The sequence below is a fragment of the Onychostoma macrolepis genome, chromosome 22 (assembly GCF_012432095.1).
Source record: "Onychostoma macrolepis isolate SWU-2019 chromosome 22, ASM1243209v1, whole genome shotgun sequence".
Taxonomy (NCBI): domain Eukaryota; kingdom Metazoa; phylum Chordata; class Actinopteri; order Cypriniformes; family Cyprinidae; genus Onychostoma; species Onychostoma macrolepis.
This window is the reverse complement of record NC_081176.1, coordinates 62,779-83,340: the sequence shown is the minus strand read 5'-3', so window position 1 is coordinate 83,340 and position 20,562 is coordinate 62,779. Positions and strand designations below refer to the sequence as shown.

General features: G+C 38.1%; 1 protein-coding gene across 1 annotated transcript in view; it reads right to left on the bottom strand.

Annotated features, from left to right (window-relative positions):
* Positions 1-20,562, bottom strand: part of LOC131530092 (NACHT, LRR and PYD domains-containing protein 12-like) — a 51,340-nt gene that overhangs the window by 20,767 nt on the left and 10,011 nt on the right. The window contains exons 6-8 of the mRNA XM_058760215.1: positions 20,328-20,523; positions 18,388-20,215; positions 15,769-15,939 (exon numbers count right to left, since the gene is read on the bottom strand). Coding sequence (XP_058616198.1) covers positions 15,769-15,939; positions 18,388-20,215; positions 20,328-20,523 — 2,195 coding nt within the window. The remainder of the gene's footprint in view (positions 1-15,768; positions 15,940-18,387; positions 20,216-20,327; positions 20,524-20,562) is intronic.

Below are 20,562 nucleotides of genomic sequence, written 5' to 3'. Positions count from 1 at the left end.
AGGTCACGCCCACGCGCTGCTCGCACTATTGTTATTACAAACCTCCACGCGAGCCACTCGGCATGTAAATGCCCACACCACCGTAAACAAAGCAGCAAAGCGTTCATCTCAGATACTTTTCAGTTTTGGAAGAACACACTGAGAGGAAAAAAGAGTTATATTTACCTCTGAAACGCGCTGAGAGGAAAAAGAGTTATATTTACCTCAGAAACGCGCTGAGAGGAAAAAGTTGTATTTACAGCCAGAAGACGAGCTGAGAGGAAAAAGCTTTGTTTACCGCACAAACAGAACGCGAGCGCAGCTGGAGCCACGGAGGACGAGATACTTTATACAGAGTAAGTAATGTTTCTTATTGGCATTCGATAATGTGTTGTTGTGACAAAGTTGAACGCATTTACTGGTGAACTTTTCCCAAACTATAACTCCAGAATAAAATGTGTGAAATCGAGTGCAACATTTTGAAATATGATAGGCAACCTTTCATTGCATTTAAATGTTGCACGACATGAGGATGTTCTATAAACAATGATATAAAAGTAATGTCTAAGAAAGTTTAGACCAATCTTTACTGTGAAGTAGCCTACTCTGTTTGCAAATACCTGCTCAAACATGTTTATAATAAGCTTAACAATAATAATTTAGTTTCTCAGTTATAAAATGTTGTTTTTGTATTGTATGATAGTACATGTGTGCATCTATGTTATAAAATCACGTGGGCAATATTGGTGATTGCTAATGTAATAATATAGTTGCGCCTGATAAGACTATCAACATGCTCACTAATTTATTTATTAATTTGAGTGTGTGTGTGTGTGGAGGGGGGGGGGGGGGTGCTTTATTTATTTTGAATAGTAACAATATGTAGGCCTATATATTATAATAAATATAATGTACTGTTTTTGCTGTACTTTGTATCAAATAAATGAGCTGAAGACATTCATTTCAAATCTTACTGTTTAAATAATTTGACTGGTAGTGTATGTATTGTCACCATGTTTGCTTTGTCTTTGTCCGTTCATTGTGTTGCTCACGTCTGTTTTGTGTTTTCTCATGCAGTTTCTGCTGTCTCCTGTTTTCCTGGGATCCAGTTTCCTGCCACGGTTTTGGATATTTTGGATTTATTTTTTTTGTTTATTTTTTAGTTTGTTACTCAGACGCAGGCAGTGCGCAGCATGAGACAAAAAAAGTGCCAAATCCACCGCTTAGCCACTCTTTAGTGTAAGGTTAGATGCATGTTGATTTTATCAGACGATGTCACGATTATAAATGAGAGTGACATGTATTAACGAGTCGTGTTTAATCACTATTTAGTGTGGAATTTTTCTACAATATTTGCTTATCATAACAGTAAAATAGGGCATTCTAAGTCAATCTACTGCAGTTTTTCCTCTCTCAATCAGTAGAAAATGTGGATAACACCCGGTCATGCATGAAAAAAAAAAAAATAAAATACCGTCATATACCGTGAAACCGGTATAATTTTGAAAAATACCATGATATAAATTTCATACCACCCAGCACTACTGGTCTCATTATCTCTAATTAGGTCACGCCCACGCGCTGCTCGCTCTATTAAGGCGAGACACTGCAGGTGAATAGGGTAAAAAAATTAACTAATAGTTATCGCCTTACTTACCTAGTTGATTGATTACATTGATAATTGCAAACATTTTTTGTATTACAAGTTTTCTAAAATGTTAGGTTTAAATATGCAAATGAGGCATTATTTAATGAAATATGCACTAATTTGCATACATTTCTAGTACAAAAATCTAAACACTGGATGAAGTCAGTTTCAAAATTCTTGTTTAATTTTTTTGACATATTATAAACAAAAGTTTTTACAGAGGGAATTTTGGGTATCTCATTTTGTCACTCCATAATTCAGAAAATACTTAGAACAGACAGAAAACACTATATTTTGACAATTTTGGGGCGATTAAAATGTTGTATATAATCAAGCAAATTATATATGAACAAATCCCTCTGTAAAAACCTTCAGGATATAGACAGGAATAAAAATGTAAAGTTTGGTGTGTCTAAGTGCTACTGAAGTGGAGATTTATGGCTCAGTGTAGGAGAAAAAACTCATTTTGAGAAAACGGCCTTTAAAAATATGTATTGTAATTGAAATCTATTGACCCAAATAGATAAAGTGCTATAAAAGAAACACTTAACAGTGTCTTTTGGATGTTTTCGTTCTACTAGTCTGAAAAAACACTTTATGAAAAACCAAAAAGCCCAAAATCTCAAAATTGACAGGTGCATAAAAAAAACTGTGTTTTTGCCTGTAGTGTCTCCCCTTAATATTACAAATCTCCACGCGAGACACGCGGCATGTAAACACCCACATCACCGTAAACAAAGCAGCAACACGTTCATCTCAGATACTTTTCAGTTTTGGAAGAACACGCTGTGCTTTTTTCAGTTGCTTATAAACATTTTAATGGCTAAAGTCTAAAAACACTGTATTCAGCACAAACTGGGCTACAATAATATGTGAGCAGCATGTACGTCCGTGACAGTGTTTTTGAGAAAACAACGTTTATAAGTAACTGAAATAAGGCCGTAAAACACATACAGAACATTTGTTCACATGACTTTTGAGAACTGGATCTTGTAGCCTAGAATATTTGCTTCAAAATGATCTGAAAATAATCTAACTCACTCATTCAGAGAAAACGATAAATTGATTTAAATTTTCTAAGTCACTTTTTGAGTAGAAAGTGTCTATTCTGGGTAATGCTGTGACTCACACCTGAGAAGACAAAGGCCCGCATAATGAGCTATTCAGTCAGGTGGCTGGCTGAGAGGGAAGAATTACAAGAAAGAATGTGAGGAAAAAAGAAGTGTATACACATTAAATAACTTGAGATTCACTTGCGAGTGCAGTTAAACAGTTTATTAGGAACAAACAAACAAATAAACAACAGAAGAGTCAAGACATTGTGGGTGCAATATCCAAAATATCCAAAACAGTGGCAGGAAACTGGAACCCAGGAAAACGGGAGACAGCAAAAACTGCATGAGAAAACACAAAACAGACGTGAGCAACACAATGAACGGACAAAGACAAAGCAAACATGGTGACAATACATACACTACCAGTCAAATTATTTAAACAGCTCACCAAGCCTGCATTTATTTGATCCAAAGTACAGCAAAAAAAAGTACATTATATTTATTATAATATATAGGTCTACATATTGTTACCATTCAAAATAAATAAAGCACCCCCCCCCCCACTAAAATTAATAAATAAATTAGTGAGCATGTTGATAGGCTTATCAGGAGCAACTATATTATTACATTAGCAATCACCAATATTGCCCACGTGATTTTATAACATAGATGCACACATGCATTGCATGTATTATCATACAATGCAAAAACAACATTTTATAACTGAGAAACTATATTATTGTTAAGCTTATTATAAACATGTCTGAGCAGGTATTTGCAAACTGAGTAGGCTATTTCACAGTATAGATTGGTCTAAACTTTCTTAGACATTACTTTTATATCATTGTTTATAGAACATCCTCATGTCGTGCAACATTTAAATGCAATGAAAGGTTGCCTATCATATTTCAAAATGTTGCACTCGATTTCACACATTTTATTCTGGAGTTATAGTTTGGGAAAAGTTTGACTAGTAAATGCATTCAACTTTGTCACAACAACACATTATCGAATGCCAATAAGAAACATTACTTACTCCTTATAAAATATCTCCTCCTCCGCCGGCTCCAGCTGCGCTCGCGTTCGGTTTGTGAGGTAAACAAAGCTTTTTCCTCTCACCGCGTCTTCTGGGGGTAAATACAAGGCTTGTTCCTCTCAGCGCGTTTCTGTGGTAAATACAAGGCTTATTCCTCACAGCGTGTTCTTCCAAAACTGAAAAGTATCCGAGATGAAAGCGTTGCTGCTTTGTTTATGGTTGTGTGGGCGTTTACATGTCGTGTGGCTCGCGTGGAGGTTTGTAATAACAATAGCGCAAGCAGCACGTGGGCGTGACCTAATTAGAGATAATGAGACTAGACGGAAAAACTGGACATGTCCTTGGTTTCATACGGACTACTTTATCACAGAATATTTGTTTTCGGTAAGACTTACTTAATTTGAGAGTATACATGCCAAGCTTTCTATAGATATATTTCTCATGTCTCTGTGTGAAATATTTGCTGAGTTACAGTTCATTTTAGTGACGTGTTTCAAAAAGCAGTTCGCGGAGACGGAGAAGACAGAGAGTGCACCCTGTTTGTTTTCTTTATTCTTCAAAAGCACAAAGTTTAGTTGTTATTATGAGTGTATACAAATAAAAGTAGACCCCTTACAGATTCGAATTGTGTATTGCTCTTATCTGTACGATCAAAAATGGCAGAGTAATTCAAGCTCATTTCGGCCTTATCAGGAAAATCTGCCTCAAAAGCAGCGATACGTTGTCGACCCCAGAGGGTTAATGACAGCAGACTCAAAGTTACGACCTTGGTCACTGTGCAAGCGTTCTGGAATCCTGTAGTGCACAAAGAAGTTGTTCCACAGAGCTTTAGCTTTGTTTTTGCTCTCTGATCGGCTGTAGGGACAGCCACAGCATATTTAGTAAAATGGTCCGTGATAACTAGGATGTTCTTCGTACCACGGCCATCTGGTTCTAGAGAGAGGTAGTCCATACAGACTAGTTCCAGTGGCCTGCTGGTTTCTATATTAACCAAGGGGAATGCTCTTTCGGCCTTGGCCTTCCTTCTGATGCATCTCTTGCAAGTGCTGACTTTGCGTTCAACATCTAGGGACATCCTCGGCCAATAAAAGCGAATGCGCACTAGATCTAAAGTGCGTTCTCCACTCATATGACCTACTGAGTCATGTAGTCCCTTGACTGTTCGGCAATCCACTCCTGCTGTGACATTCTGGGGAGAGTGCTTGACCCAGGGAGTAAATCTGCCAGCAATAACTCTGCTGGAATGGCATCAGTATTCATGACCAAACATTGCAAAATAGCAGGTAAATAATCTTGCTCTTCTTCTGCCACAAGCTCATGCAATTGATGTTTCTGGCAAATGGCTTTCACAGCCTCATTTGGGAATGAATTTGCATTTTCTTTTTTCATGAACTTAGAAATGAATTGATAAATACGATCGTCCTCAGTTTTAGAACTGAAATCGATGTCGGGCTGAGGGTGTGGTCGCCGGGACAGATCATCGGCATCTTGATTTTTCTTTCCGGCTCGGTACTGAAGGCTAAAATTGAAATGTGATAAGGACGCAAGCCAACGGTGTCCCGCAGCGTGAAGCTTGGCAGATGTTAATATATATGTTAGTGGGTTATTGTCTGTCATGACAACGAACTCTGCTCCGTTCAGGTAGTCATAGAATGTGTCAGTTATCGCCCACTTCAAGGCTACAAATTCCAGCTTGTGGGTGGGGTAATGTCTCTCACAATTTGATAACCCTCTGCTGGCAAATGCGATAACTCTCAGGTGGCCTTCTTGCTCTTGATATAAAGCAGCGCCCAGGCCATGTAGGCTGGCATCTGTGTGAAGAATATACGGCAACTTTGGGTTTGCAAACCCCAACACTGGTGCGGTAGTGAGTTTCTCAAATAATGTCTGAAAAGAAACAAATCACACTCAGGTGTCCATCTACTGCCAAAAGGCTTCTTAAAGTCAGTGTTAGGAGGAAGTCTGGACCCCTTTTTCTTACGGGGTGGACAGTAACCAGCTGTCAGTGCATTTAAGGGCTTCGCGATTTTTGAGTAGTCCCTGACAAACCTTTGATAATAGCCAGTAAATCCTAAGAAGGATTTTAGCTCACTGATATTAGTGGGTTTTGGCCAGGTGGTAAGAGCTGAGATTTTATTGGGGTCAGTCTCTACACCGTTTTCGGAAACAATGTGTCTAAGGTACTTTACAGACTTCATGAACAACCGACACTTGTCTGGGGACAGCTTTAGACCAAATTCTTTTAGTTTGTTCAAGACTTTCATGAGGTGTTCCTCTAGACTGCTTGAAAAAAACGATTAAATCATCAAGAAATACAAGGACTTCTTTCAGATGTAGGCTGCCCATACACTTTTCCATAACACGCCGAAAGGTGCTAGGGGCGTTTGCCACCCCCTGAGGCATCCTGTTAAGTTCCCATAATCCCATAGGTGTAACAAATGCTGTCTTATGTTTGTCGTCCTCTTCAACCTCGACTTGATAGTACCCTGACTTCAAGTCCATAACAGAGAACCACTTTGACCCTGTTAAGGCAGAAAATGTCTCTTCAATGTTTGGAAGTGCGTAGGCATCCTTTATCGTTTGATTGTTCAACTTTCTATAGTCTATGCAGAGTCTAATGGAACCATTTTCCTTTTTCACGACAACTATAGGTGAAGCAAATGGACTTTCAGACTTGTGGTTGACGTTTGCGTCCTTGAGTTCCTGAAGATGAAGTCTAACAGCCTCATAGTCAGAAGGATGGATGGGCCTTGCTCTTTGTTTAAAAGGTGTTGGGTCAGAGACGCGAATTCTGTGCTTAACCCTCTGGGGTCCGAGGTCATTTTGGGGCCCTTGAGATGTTTTGACATGCCCTGATATTTGTGCTTATTTCAGCAACTTAAAACATACTATTGACCAACATGTAATTTTTTTTGTATTCAGCACAAACTGTGCTACAATAATATGTGACCAAGATGGATGTACATGTTTGCATTTTTTAGAAAAAAAATATTATGCGTGGTTTGTAAGTTTTGGGGAAAAAAATGTAGCTGAAATAAGGCCTTAAAACCCATACTAAATAGTCCTGACCAAGACTTTTGAGTAATCAGTCTTGTAGCCTATTTACTTCAAAATTATGTGAAAATCATTCTGCTTACTCATTCACAGAAAACAATATATTGATTTAAAATTTTCAAGACATGTTTTGTGATCGAGGATCTATATGCGAGGGAGTGGCAATGGCCATGAATATTAATTGATTTTCACCTGAGAGACAAAGGGCCCTCCCCTATGGGCCCCTAATGGCCCATCAGTGTGACTGTGACTTTGAGGCAGGTAAGAGAGAATGTGAGGAGATTGAAAAAAAGTTTTTTTTTTAATTATTTGTATTTTATTTACAACACAGTATAATCAAAACATACATAATGAAGGTCAAAGACACATTATTGTGCACACTGATCTAACCACAGAGATGTGAACAGACTTTGAGTCATTCCTGCAACAGATTCTGTTCAACAAGTGAAACAAGTAAATCATACCTGATATTTACGTGTGTTATTTAAGTGTTTCTACTTCTTTCCATGGATTCAAGAAGAAAAATCATAATCAGTAGAGAAGGAGCTTGTTTTGACATAGAATATCAGTGTAGTTGAACATCTGATGTTGGTACAGCGCTCTCAGAGGAAAACAGTTTGAAGAGACATCAGGATTCATCTGGTGCTGGTATCTGATTCAATAAAATACAAACAAAAAAACATTTGTGAGCATGTTAATATCAGGAACATCTGTATATATATCATAAATATCATATATATCACTATCATAAAAAAGAGAAAGAAATCTTATATCTGAGAAACTAATTATTATTGTTTAGCACGTTATTAAAATCTATTTCTGAACAGAGTAGGCTAGTAATAATAAACATGTACTAAACATACTTAGACTCGTAGCATTCATCATGTTGCAGTGTACACTCATATTACTTTTATTGTTTTATATAGAGCATGAAAACATCATAGCGCTGTAAGAAATTTAAATACAATGAATTGCCTATCATATTCAAAATGTTTTACATGATTTCAAACATTGTAGTCAGGAATTATAGTTTGGGAAAAACCCAACTATGATTTTGTAGTCATATAGTCTAGTATGTATGATTTTATAGTAGCCTATGATATGATTCTGTAGCCACAGACTCAAGCATGCTTTGTACAATAAAAGGATGTACTTTGTACTATAAAAAAATGATATTTTATATCTGAGAAACTAATTATTATTGTTTAGCACGCTATTAAAATCTATTTGTGAACAGAGTATTAATAATAAACATGGTCTAAACATTCTTAGACGCGTAGCATTCATCATGTTGTCGTTTGGGGGAAAACCCAGTTAACGGTTAGTAAATCTGTTCAGGTTTATGTCACAATAAAACGTTAACTAATGTAAAAAAGAAACATTACTTACTCATCTCCTCTGCTGGGTGAAATCGTGTTCTTCTTTCGAGGGAAATCCTGCCTTTACTCAGCGCGTCTTCCAGAAACGAACAGTAGCCGCGATGAAGGACCTCCTCTTTGTTTGTGTTGTTGGGCGTTTGCACGCGCGCACTTACCACGTGGCTATTTACATATGAACAGCGCGAGCCGCGCGGGGGCGGGATCACATTAGCGATAAAGAGTCAGACGGGAAAGATTGAACATCGTGTTGGTTTCATACGGATTACTTAATCACAGAATGTTTGTTTTCGATAAGACTTGCTTCATTTCAAAGTAGACACTCCAAGCTTTCTATAGATATAACTCCCATGTCTCTGTGTTGAGTATTTGCTGAGTTACAGTTCATTTTAGTGACGCGTTTCTAAAAACAGTTCGCGGAGACGGAGAAGACAGAGAGCACACCCTGTTTGTTTTCTTTATTCTTCAGAAGCACAAAGTTTAGTTGTTATTACGAGTGTATACAAATAAAAGTAGACCCTTTACAGATTCGAATGGTGTATTGCTCTTATCTGTACGATCAAAAATGGCAGAGTAATTCAAGCTCATTTCGGCCTTATCAGGAAAATCTGCCTCAAAACGCGTATACGCGTTTGTCGACCCCAGAGGGTTAACTGCTGTGGTGTGTCCGTAATCGAGATCAGTCATAGCAAAAACATGAGATACAAGGGTTCCCTTCAAAGACAATTTCCGCAGTGCATCTGGGACCTATGATACCAGGAATCAACTCATTGTCATAAGCTGAGGAACTGGAATGGGCTTGACTCTTTATTCCTTGTTCATTCAATCCATTGGGACACTTCATTTTGCACTGGGCTCCAGTATGTCCCATTACTGAAACCCGACCCGGTTTAGCAGCATTCCTCTCCTCGTTGCCCAGTCATCCTGTTTGGCCTTGAGCTCCTTGTACTTTTTGTCTACTAGAGCTTTGTTGATGGAGCCTTCACATGATCTGGCTACATGGCCATCTTCCCCACATCTGAAGCAGAACCATGGCTTTTGAGGTTTATTTGTAATTTGCTGTGCATTTACCTCGGCTTTAGATGGAGTAACTTTTGGGCTTTCCACTAAAGCAGGCTCATGTCTTTCTTTCTTTTCAGACTTTGAGGACTTTAACTGCATTTGTAGATCAGCTACTTGCTTTCTCAATGCCTCAGTCTCTGACAGGCAAGCTTGCAGCACACCGTGGTCACCATAAGCAGAGACATCAGTAGCAAACTGTGTGTGACATGTAAGTTTATGCTTTGAACTACCTATGTGTCGCTGCATCCCGTCAAGTTTAGCAGCTCTTCTGTCCTCTTCAGTTCTCAGCAGTAATAACAGCTCAGCAAAGTCAGGTGGAGTCTTTGTTTTGGACTCAAGCTGAAGGGTAAGTATAAGGGAATGATCCCAGCAGCCGCGCTGGAACTGTTTCAGTAAATGGCGATTTGCAGAGGACTGCTTCACTCCATTCTGCCTGACAGCAGTGCTAAGGATTGTCTGCAGTCTCTGTAAGTAGTCAGAAGCTTTTTCACTGGTGTCCTGGTGAGTATTTAGGAACCTGGCAAATATCTCATCGCCATCCTCCACCAGCCCATAAGCAGAATCAAGAAGTTTCACATAATCCTGTGGAGGGGCAGTGGAACCAAGTTGCTTGATCACATCTGAGGCTGGTGGTAAGAGACTTTCAAGGATGCTTCTTCGCAGTACATCTGAAGGGAGAGAGTCCTGCAGCAAAAGGTCAACATGAAGACACCATGTGATCAGCTTCACCTGGGGGTTTTGGAATTCGGCCAGAGAAAGAACGCAGCCATTTTGAATGTGCTTGCACTGCAGAAGCATCATTTTTAATGATATGTTCGACAACTATGCGTTGCTCCTCAGGTGGGTTTAATTCATCAGGAGTAAGTGCATTCAGTGCAGACTTTGGAGTCTTTTTCCTCACTACTGGATCAGATTTCATTTTTGATCTTTGTAACATCTGCTTATGATCCTTGATGGTCGTTGGGACTTTATGGCTTAAGGGACCCTTTTAGCCTTTTGACTTTTGCATATAAATTACTGACCTGGCCTCAGCGTTTACATTTATATGGGTACTAAATTGCAGATGGTCTTTATCACTATCAAAAGGATGCAAAGGATCGACTAAGTGTCCTTATCAAGCTTCAAAACATTCCACATAAGGGGGGGTGACCCCCCGGACCAGAGAAGTCTGTCTCCACGATTTCAAATACACATCACACACACACACCTAAAGACATTTTCTCTATTTAGGCCATAATTAAGCAGTTATAAATGTATCTGGTATATGCATGTGTTGTTTGTATGTTTCCTTATTATATCAGCCTAGTTACCACTCGTTATTCGTATTAGTAAGCTCTAAACACTCATATTTAGAGGTATGAAGGTATCTCTGGTTTAATACCTTTCAGATGTCTCTTTCTTGATATCAAAATGATCTGCTCTTTATTCCTCACACAATGATGTACACTATGTGATCATGAAATGCATCACACTATTTTTACTGTACTGTGGGGAAAATTACACCAGTCTCCAGATCAGTCGTAAAACATGCAAACGAGGTGTCAAGTGGGACAAAGAACATTTTCCCGCTGAAACTATGAGCCTTGTTATTGGTCAAACTAACCAAAATGGGTGTTACAGGGAAACTATAATAATAAAACTTCTCCCGCACCAAAAGCCAACGCTCCTCTTAACTTTCGGTGCCCCGGAGACACACTTATCACCTTGGAAACCTCACGGCTCCCCTTCCGGGGGGAGCCCGATCTTCTGGCAGATTTTAAGATCAGTAACTTTGTCAACTCACTTCGGACTAATCCACCCATGACTGGAATGACGAAGCTTTCAATCCTAAAGGAATTCATCAGGAATCTACGCATTATACATGCACCAGGATGCTTTACTCAGCACCCACGAAACCCATGCAAGTAACCGCTTGTTAACTATCTAGATGCGCTTCTAGGCTTCGACCCCTTTTAATTAAGGTGATGTGATTATCTAATGGTTCATAACAGGTTTTAGTTAGCTGATGTTAAAATCCTGCCATTCTCTCTCTCTCTCTCTCTCTCCAGGCCTTCCTTGCGTTGGCATCTATGTTTAATGTGTGTATGTCTGTGTCTAGTTCTATGTTACATGTTCCCTGTAGTGTAGTTTAATAAACATCCATATGTATTCACACTTGGTTGTCTGTGTCTGCTACTCTCAGAACGAAGTCACTTTAACGTCCGGTCTTGTTACATGCTCGGAAGCAATGTTTCAGTAAGGAAATTATTTGTCGTGGCCAGATAAATAATTTTCCTTAGAGTCAATAGAAGGGTCCGTACTGCGGACGAACTAATCATTTTATTGTACTATTAATACTACAGCTAGTTCCTGAAGATGGATATATAATTGATAACCCGTCCTGATTAATTATGTTCATCTCATAAAGCAAATATGCTACATCTTTTAGACAGTGATTTCTTTTTGTATCTTTGCAGCATGGAAGTGCTGTGGTCAGAATATGAAATACCTGAAACAGCATCATCACAACTGGTCTCACTTGAATCCAGAAAAGAATGTTCAACTTGAGCATGCGACTGTTTAGTGAGTGGGGCTAACATTTTGACGCTATCTACATGCCAGGTAACTGTGGGGTTTCGAACATTTTTTTTCTCTAGGGGGAAAATCAGGCTCCATGAGTGCAACAGGAGTCTGTGTATCAAACTCTACCACTACAGTAGATTGTCCTGACAGTGCAGTACTGGGGGCTACTCTCACTACTTTGTTTTATCCTACTACCCGGGTAGTGTGAGTATGAAGTAACAGCTTAGCTGTAATTGAAAAGAATCCCACGATGCAGACTGGTCCGAGTTGGACATCGGCAGTAGGTCCTTCACAGAATCACAGGGTCTGGCTCGCCATCGCTATCATAAGCTCACAGTTGTTCATGTCACAGGATGGAATCAGGCAAAAAAAAAAAAAAAAAAGTCAGAGCTCGTAGAAATAACTTCTCAATTGACATCAATATGAATTCCTTTTGAAACCCACGAATATACTCGTGCGTACCAGCTGCGAAGAGTTTTCTTCTCCTAATCTCTACGTCTCAGTTAACGAGATCATACAGTGACCCCTACAGGGAAACTACGGTACTGCATGAAACTTAAGTATAGAACAGTGTGTTATGTTCCACGTGTGTTTGTGTATATTATTTCTTTTTCTCACTCTCCTGTCTTTTTTTTTGTTACTTTTTGCTCCGCTTCTAGGTCGGTGTTTATTGGCAGACTTGACTGTCAATCATCATTCTGACGTCACGATGTTCTGCCAATCTGCTGACGTGCCAGCTGCATTTGAGGACGCGAGTTGATTGCGTGTGCGTGCGCCACGCCAGCGTACCTTGTGCTTCCAACACGATCAGCAGTCTTGTGTCGACGCCAATTGTCTCCCGAGGCTCAATGTATTTTGCCTTATGAAGTTATGCTTTGCTCTATTTATATATTTGTTCTTTGGCTATTGACTTGTATCGAATCCTTCGTAAAAGATAACGCTGATGTCGGTGTTGGAGTTTTAGTCCTATTACGGGTCAAGTTCAAAGTAAAGGATGCATTTTAGCGCATCGAACTACTTAATCAAACCTGTCTCTTGGTGATGATTGGAATACCTAGTCAACTGTTGTGATAATACTGTTCGCTTGTTTTTGATTAGGTTAGTTTGAACTTTGTTAGATTAGATTTCCAAGTCTTACGCCACCCTTGTATTTTTGTTTGTAGTTTAAAGGAGTTTAGTTTGAGCATCGTATACGCTGAAGAATTCTGTTTTATTTTCATATTTCTTTTGGTTAGTTAGTTTAGAGGTTAGTTATAAGGATTGTTCTGTTTTGTTTATTTCTATAACCCTCTGGGGTCGACAAACGCGTATACGCGTTTTGAGGCAGATTTTCCTGATAAGGCCGAAATGAGCTTGAATTACTCTGCCATTTTTGATCGTACAGATAAGAGCAATACACCATTCAAATCTGTAAGGGGTCTACTTTTATTTGTATACACTCATAATAATAACTAAACTTTGTGCTTTTGAAGAATAAAGAAAACAAACAGTGTGCGCTCTTTGTCTTCTCTGTTTCCGCGAACTGCTTTTTGAAACACGTCACTAAAATGAACTGTAACTCAGCAAATACTTCACACAGAGACATGAGAAATATATCTATAGAAAGCTTGACATGTCTACTGTTAAATGAAGTAAGTCTTACCGAAAACAAATATTCTGTGATAAAGTAATCCGTATGAAACCAAGGACATGTCCAGTTTTTCCGTCTGGTCTCATTATCTCTAATTAGGTCACGCCCACGTTATTAATTTGTGGGGAGCTTTATTTATTTTGAATAGTAACAATATGTAGGCCTATATATTATAATAAATATAATGTACTGTTTTTGCTGTACTTTGGATCAAATAAATGAGCTGAAGACACTTCTTAAAAAAAAAACAAGAAAATTACAAATCTTACCATTTAAATAATTTGACTGGTAGTGTACTGTATGTATTGTCACCATGTTTGCTTTGTCTTTGTCCGTTTATTCTGTTGCTCACGTCTGTTTTGTGTTTTCTCATGCAGTTTCTGCTGGCTCCTGTTTTCCTGGGTTCCAGTTTCCTGCCACTGATTTGGATATTTTGGATATTGCACCCACAATGTCTTGACTCTTCTGTTGTTTATTTGTTTGTTTGTTCCTAATAAACTGTTTAACTGCACTCGCAAGTGAATCTCAAGTTATTTTATGGGATAGTTATACGTATACACATTTCTTTTTTCCTCACATTCTTTCTTGTAACTCTTCTCTCTCAGTCACACACCTGACTGAATGGCTCATTATGGAGCTCATTATGCACGCCTTTGTCTTCTCAGGTGTGTGTCACGCCCTCTCGCATAGAGCCTTTCCACTCAAAAAGTGACTTAGAAAATTTAAATCAATATATTGTTTTCTCTGAATGAGTGAGTTAGATTATTTTCAGATCATTTTGAAGCAAATATTCTAGGCTACAAGATCCAGTTCTCAAAAGTCTTGTGAAAAAATGTTCTGTATGTGTTTTATGGCCTTATTTCAGTTACTTTAAAATTGTAGTTTTTTTGTAACCACGCATAAACGTTGTTTTCTCAAAAACACAATCACATACGTACAAGCTGCTGACATATTATTGTAGCCCAGTTTGTGCTGAATACAGTGTTTTTAGACTTTAGCCATTAAAATGTTTATAAGCAACTGAAAAAAGCACAAACGTCAGGGCATGTCAAAACTTCTCCGGGGCCCCAAAACACCCTCAGACCCCAGAGGGTTAATTTGGGTGACACTCCTGTTTTTTTTCTCCTGTGTTAAACATCATAATTTATTTTCCTTTTTTACATATTATCTGTTTACAAAGCGTCCAGTAAAGATCTTTTCGCAATACTATTTCTCAGTACCATCTTTGATCCGCACCACACCCAGTAACAGCGGTCTCACATAAATGTTATGGTATCATCCCGTTTTAACATCAAGCACATAACAAGTGTAAAACTCTAGGGGGTTACAAAACGATATAGTTTCTCTGTGCCTTTATCATTATAGCTGTGGTGTGGACTCTGCTGTTCTTTAATATTGAGAACGATTTTAAGAACTATATCTTTATCACTATCATCTTTCAAAACAGTGGAGATGATAGTAGACTTCAAGAGGAGCCCCCTGCACTCCCCCCACTCACCATCATGGGCAGCACTGTGGCTGCAGTAGAGTCATTCAGGTTCCTGGGCACCACCATCTCCCAGGACCTGAAGTGGGACATTCACATTGACTATTGTGAAAAAGGCCCAGCAGAGGCTGTATTTCCTCCGCCAGCTAAGGAGGTTCAACCTGCCACAGGAGCTGCTGAAACAGTTCTACTCTGCCATCATCGAGTCCGTCCTGTGTTCATCTATAACTGTTTGGTTCAGCTACCAGAACAGACATCAGAAGAATACAACGGACAGTCAGGACTGCTGAGAGGATTATCGGTGCCCCTCTACCCAACATCCAAGATCGTTATATCTCCAGAGTGAGGAAAAGGGCTAAGAAAGTCACTCTGGACACCTCACACCCAGCTCACTCTCTCTTTGAACTGTTGCTCTCTGGCCGGCGCTACAGATCACTAAGCACCAAAACAGCCAGACACAAGAACAGTTTTTTCCCCCAGACCATATACCACCTGAACAACACATAACACACCCCAGTACTGTACATCTATAAATAACTCATCAAACCTTCATCCATACATAGGACATATGCACATTCACAGTTCTGTCTATGGAGATTTTTTATTTTCTGTATATTTATTTTTATTACTGTTGTTATTTATAATTTGTCTATTTTCTTCATTATTATTGTTTTTATTACCTTAATTATATGTTGTCTGCACTATGTTTGTACTTCTGTACTGGAAGACCAAGACAAATTCCTTGTGTGTTTAAACACACTTGGCAATACAGCTCTTTCTGATTCTGATTCTGAACATACAGACTTGTTCAATATCTAAGTCTGGTTTTCACCTTATGGTTTTGTTGAGCTCAATTTTTGTCTATGGTCACAAAACTTACCTCAGTATCTCCAAATGACACTTCATATTTTCCATTCCAGTGCAGAGCAGCTTCACTCCTGAATCCTGCAGATTATTATTGCTCATGTTCAGCTCTTTGAGACTGGAATCTGATCCAAGAACTGTAGCCAGAGCTGAACAGCTTTTGTCTGTTAAGCCACAATCATTTAGCCTACAAGAGAAATAAAACAAATAACAGAATTAGATGCATGTAATTTATTTGTTAAATACAAAAATTAAATTCATACCAATTATTTTTACATGAACAAAATTTTAATATATACACAGTATATTTAATTGATTCCTACATAAAACAAACTAGCATGCTTGAATAAAACTTAAAATATGTAAATAGATAATAGGTGTATTTCATTAATGGCAATGAGTTATACATTTAAAAGTGCTGCTCTATTATCTTGATGAGTGTCTTGAGGTCTCTGAGGTTAATAATTTAAGCATCAGCTGATTCAAGTCTACCTATAGGAATACAATGCCTATCACTACTTCCTTATATAAGGTCCATTCAGAATCATTCAGCAGTCAGGACTTGGCCTTCTGATATTCCTCATTGAGTCAGACTTTATCCTGAATTATGTTGTTACATTAAATTGTCTATGTTTGATGATAGTGGCCTTGACAGAAATAGTTAGTTTTATCTGTCCAACATATAACATGTAACTGCATTCCAGATTTTTTATTTTGTTTGGTATATGTAATGTAGATTTAGAGCATTAAGCCAAATAAATAGCATGTTAAAGAATATTTTATAATGAACAATTGTAATTAGGAAAATAACTTGTAGATGGCAAGGAAAGAAAATTAAAACTTTGAAAATACTAAAATTGAAATTATTGGATGAGAACTGAACTGAGCTGATTATGACGTCACTGTTTTCTCCACAGCTGCTTTATAAATGAATTAAACTCACTCTTAAATTGATGGACTTTACATATTTACTGAACCAAACTGAATCAACATTAAACTGATTTTAACTGAATAATGACTATTTTCTATTGTCTTTTTAGAGTTACTTAGCAGCAGAATTGAATTCCGTTTTCATCACTGATTCACTATTTTCTTGTTTATGCCTGTAAAGCAGCTTTGAAACTATCTGTATTGTATAAAATGCTATGCAACTAAACATGTCTTGACTTTACTAGTTAACTTTTTCCTGTTCATCATGAGAGAGCATTTTCATTCTTCATGTAGTTTGTTTGTTTTGAGGATACTTATTTTAAGCAAAATATAAAAATTGTCCAGATTTCAAGAGGAAAACCCTGAACTCCCACACAGTATATTATATCAGTAAATGTAATACAAAAATGTAACACTAACAATAGCCTCAAAACATCTTATGTTAGCTTTTGATATCCAATTATATATACAAACATATGCATCATCATAGATACAAATGAACCATCAAATGTATGTTAAGTTATCCCTATCTTGAACATAACCAAATACATTCTGTAAACAATATAGCACAATGCGTCAGTTTAGAACAGAGTCAATGACAGACCAAATCAGAAAAAGAATACTACAGCAGGCATAAATATAATAGTATCTCCATGCACAACATACAGACTTGTTCATTATCTAAGTCTGATTTTCACCTTATGTTTTTGTTGAGCTCCATTTTGTCTATTGTCACAAAACTTACCTCAGTATCTCCAAATGACACTTCATATGTTCCAGTCCAGTGCAGAGCAGCTTCACTCCTGAATCCTGCAGATTATTATTGCTCATGTCCAGCTCTTTCAGACTGGAATCTGATCCAAGAACTGTAGCCAAAGCTGAACAGCTTTTGTCTGTTAAGCCACAATCATTTAGCCTACAAGAGAAAAAAAAATTACAGAATAATTAGATTGAATGCATTTACTAAATACAAATTATTACAATACAAATTTTTCATCTACAGCTTTAATTACAATGAATTATACATTTGAAAGTGCTACTTCCATGGTTTCACGGAAAAGCATTACTGAGTAGTATGGATTCTCATCTGTGAAATGCGCTACATGCGGTATTTTCCCGGTTAGTCGATGCCAGCAAAATGAAGTCGAAGATTTCAATCAACGAATCTCAACAGCCCTATTACTGAGTGACTTCTGATTAAACACCTTTACCATTGCGATCATGTGCTCAACATTGTCTACAATGCACAATGCTGTAAAACATGTTGTAAAACACAATGCTTTTTACAGAGTGCTCACAAAAAAAAATGGAAAGGAATGTTTGAAAGCAGCAGCCTATCAGCAGCACTGGCCCAGTATTTGGTACTACTGGTATTGCAGAAAGGCTGGAATTATACATTAAAATAAAACGCAATCACTAGGTAGCTGATTTTCTGTTGACATTTACTGCAAACATTTGATGGACTAACCATCATCATTCAAAATACTTCTCTCATATGTCAAACCTCAGCATCCCTGAACAAAGCATTTTCTCTACTAACATTAATTGTTTCAAGAACAAAACTCTTCATTCTCAGCTAAAGAAAAACATTTTTTTTAAATAATTTTCCACAACAACAAGATTTTCGCTAATTAATTTTCCAAGATGCATGGGAACCCTAGACAAATGTCTTTTTCAGGATGAAAGCAAAAAATGATTAACTTACAGAGCTCTTTTGGAGGTTCTGATGACTGCTGATAATCTAATGAGACACTCGTCTGATTTCTTGAATTTCTGAAGCTCAAACTCCTCCAGCTCCTCCTCTGATGTCAACACAAAGGCCAAAGCAGACCACTGGGCAGGTGAAAGATCAGCAGATGATAGACTTCCTTTGCTAAGGTGGGTCTGAATCTCTTTCACCAGAGTTTGGTCGTTCAGTTCATTCAGACAGTAGAATAGATTGATGGATCTCTCTGGAGACAGATTAGCTTCTAATTTCTGCTTGATGTACTGAACTATTTCCTTTTTGCTCTGGTCATTTCCATTTTGCTGTGTCAACAGACCCTGTAAGAGTTTCTGATTGGACTGGAGTGACAAACCAAGGAGGAATCGAAGAAAGAGATCCAGGTGTCCATTATCACTCTCGAGTGCCTTGTCCACTGCAGTCTTGAGCAAATCAATCATGTTTTCACTTTTGTTTTCATGTTCTGTAGAGTCTTGAGCAAATACATATTTCTTGTTGATGTCTAGAAACAGATGTGCATAAAGGCCTGCAATAAACTCTTGAATGCTCAAGTGAACGAAGCAGTACATGGTACCAAGGACGATCCCCGTTTCCTCTTTAAAGATCTGGGTACACATGCCTGAGTACACTGATGCCTTATAGACGTCAATACCACAGGCTTCCAGATCGGTCTCATAGAAGATCACATTGTTTCTTTCCAGCTGATGAAATGCCAGTTTTCCCAATGAAAAGATGGCATCTTTATCCCAGGAAACATCTGGTGTATATTCTCCATCATACTTTCGTCTGCTTTGCTGGATCTGAAATCTGAGAAAGTGTGTGTACATTTGTGTCAGAGTCTTAGGAGTGTCTGCAGTATTTGACTCACGCAGTGTTTTGGAGGCATCATCAGCCTGATTGTTTTTCACAACATTATTTATTTTCTTCTCTAAAATGTTCTGGAGAACAGTGGCTGAAATCCAGCAGAAGACTGGGATGTGGCACATGATAAAGAGACTCTTTGATTGTTTAACATGATCAATGATTTCTTTGGCCAGATTCTCATCCATAATTTTTTTTCTGAAGTACTCCTCCTTTTGTGCATCATTGAATCCTCGTATCTCTGTCAGCCGGTCGATACAGTCAGGAGGAATCTTACTGGCAGCTGCTGGTCTGGTGGTGATCCAGATGAGAGCAGAAGGAAGCAGATTTCCCTTGATGAGGTTTGTTAGGAGAACATCCAGAGAGGCTGGTGATGATACATCACACCACGTCTCATTATCGTCAAAGTTTACAGGAAGTCGACATTCATCCAGTCCATCAAGGATTAACAAGACTTTGAATTGATTACTTCTTGTAAGGTTCAGTCCTTTTGTCTCTGGGAAAAACTGAGTTATAAGGTCCATCAAACTTTGTTTTTCTTTCTCCTTTAAGTTCATCTCTCTGAATGGAAGAGGAAATATGAAGCTGATATCTTGATTTTCTTTTCCTTCGGCCCAATCCAGAACAAACTTCTGCACAGAGACTGATTTTCCGATGCCAGCAACTCCTTTTGTCAGTACAGTTCTGATCTGCTTGTCTTGATCTGGTGCTTCAAACAAATGTTTGCACTCAACTTGTATCTCCTGTGATTCATGACGTCTGGAAGCAACTTCAATCTGTCTTACCTCATGTTCAGTATTGACCTGTTCACTACAACCCTGAGTGATATAGAGATCTGTGTAGATGTTATTCAGAAGTGTAGAGTCACCTTGCTTTGCAATTCCTTCAAACACACATTGATACTTCTTCTTTAGGCTACATTTTAGCTGATGAATGAAGACCAGCTCATCTAAATACAGGGACAAAAAAAAAGTTTTTTTTTTTTTTTAGTACTTTATATTTACTATTTTCTCCAATACACTTATAAGTGACAGTCTGACAGATGGTCACAAGTCTCTTACCTTCTAGAGTATCAGCAGCTTCATCTTGCTTCATCTCTCTCAGGAAGTAGAGTGTGAGATCAAGAGCTGCTTCTTTGATACTGCATCTGTTCTCATTAAAATCCTTCACAAAGCATTGTATGTCTTCTTTTTGTAATATTTTCTTAAACTTTTCCAGCTCATTCTTCAGAAATGTGATTATTTTGCTTTCAAGATCCTAAAAATCAAAGAAAAATTCATTTTTCATTTTACATTT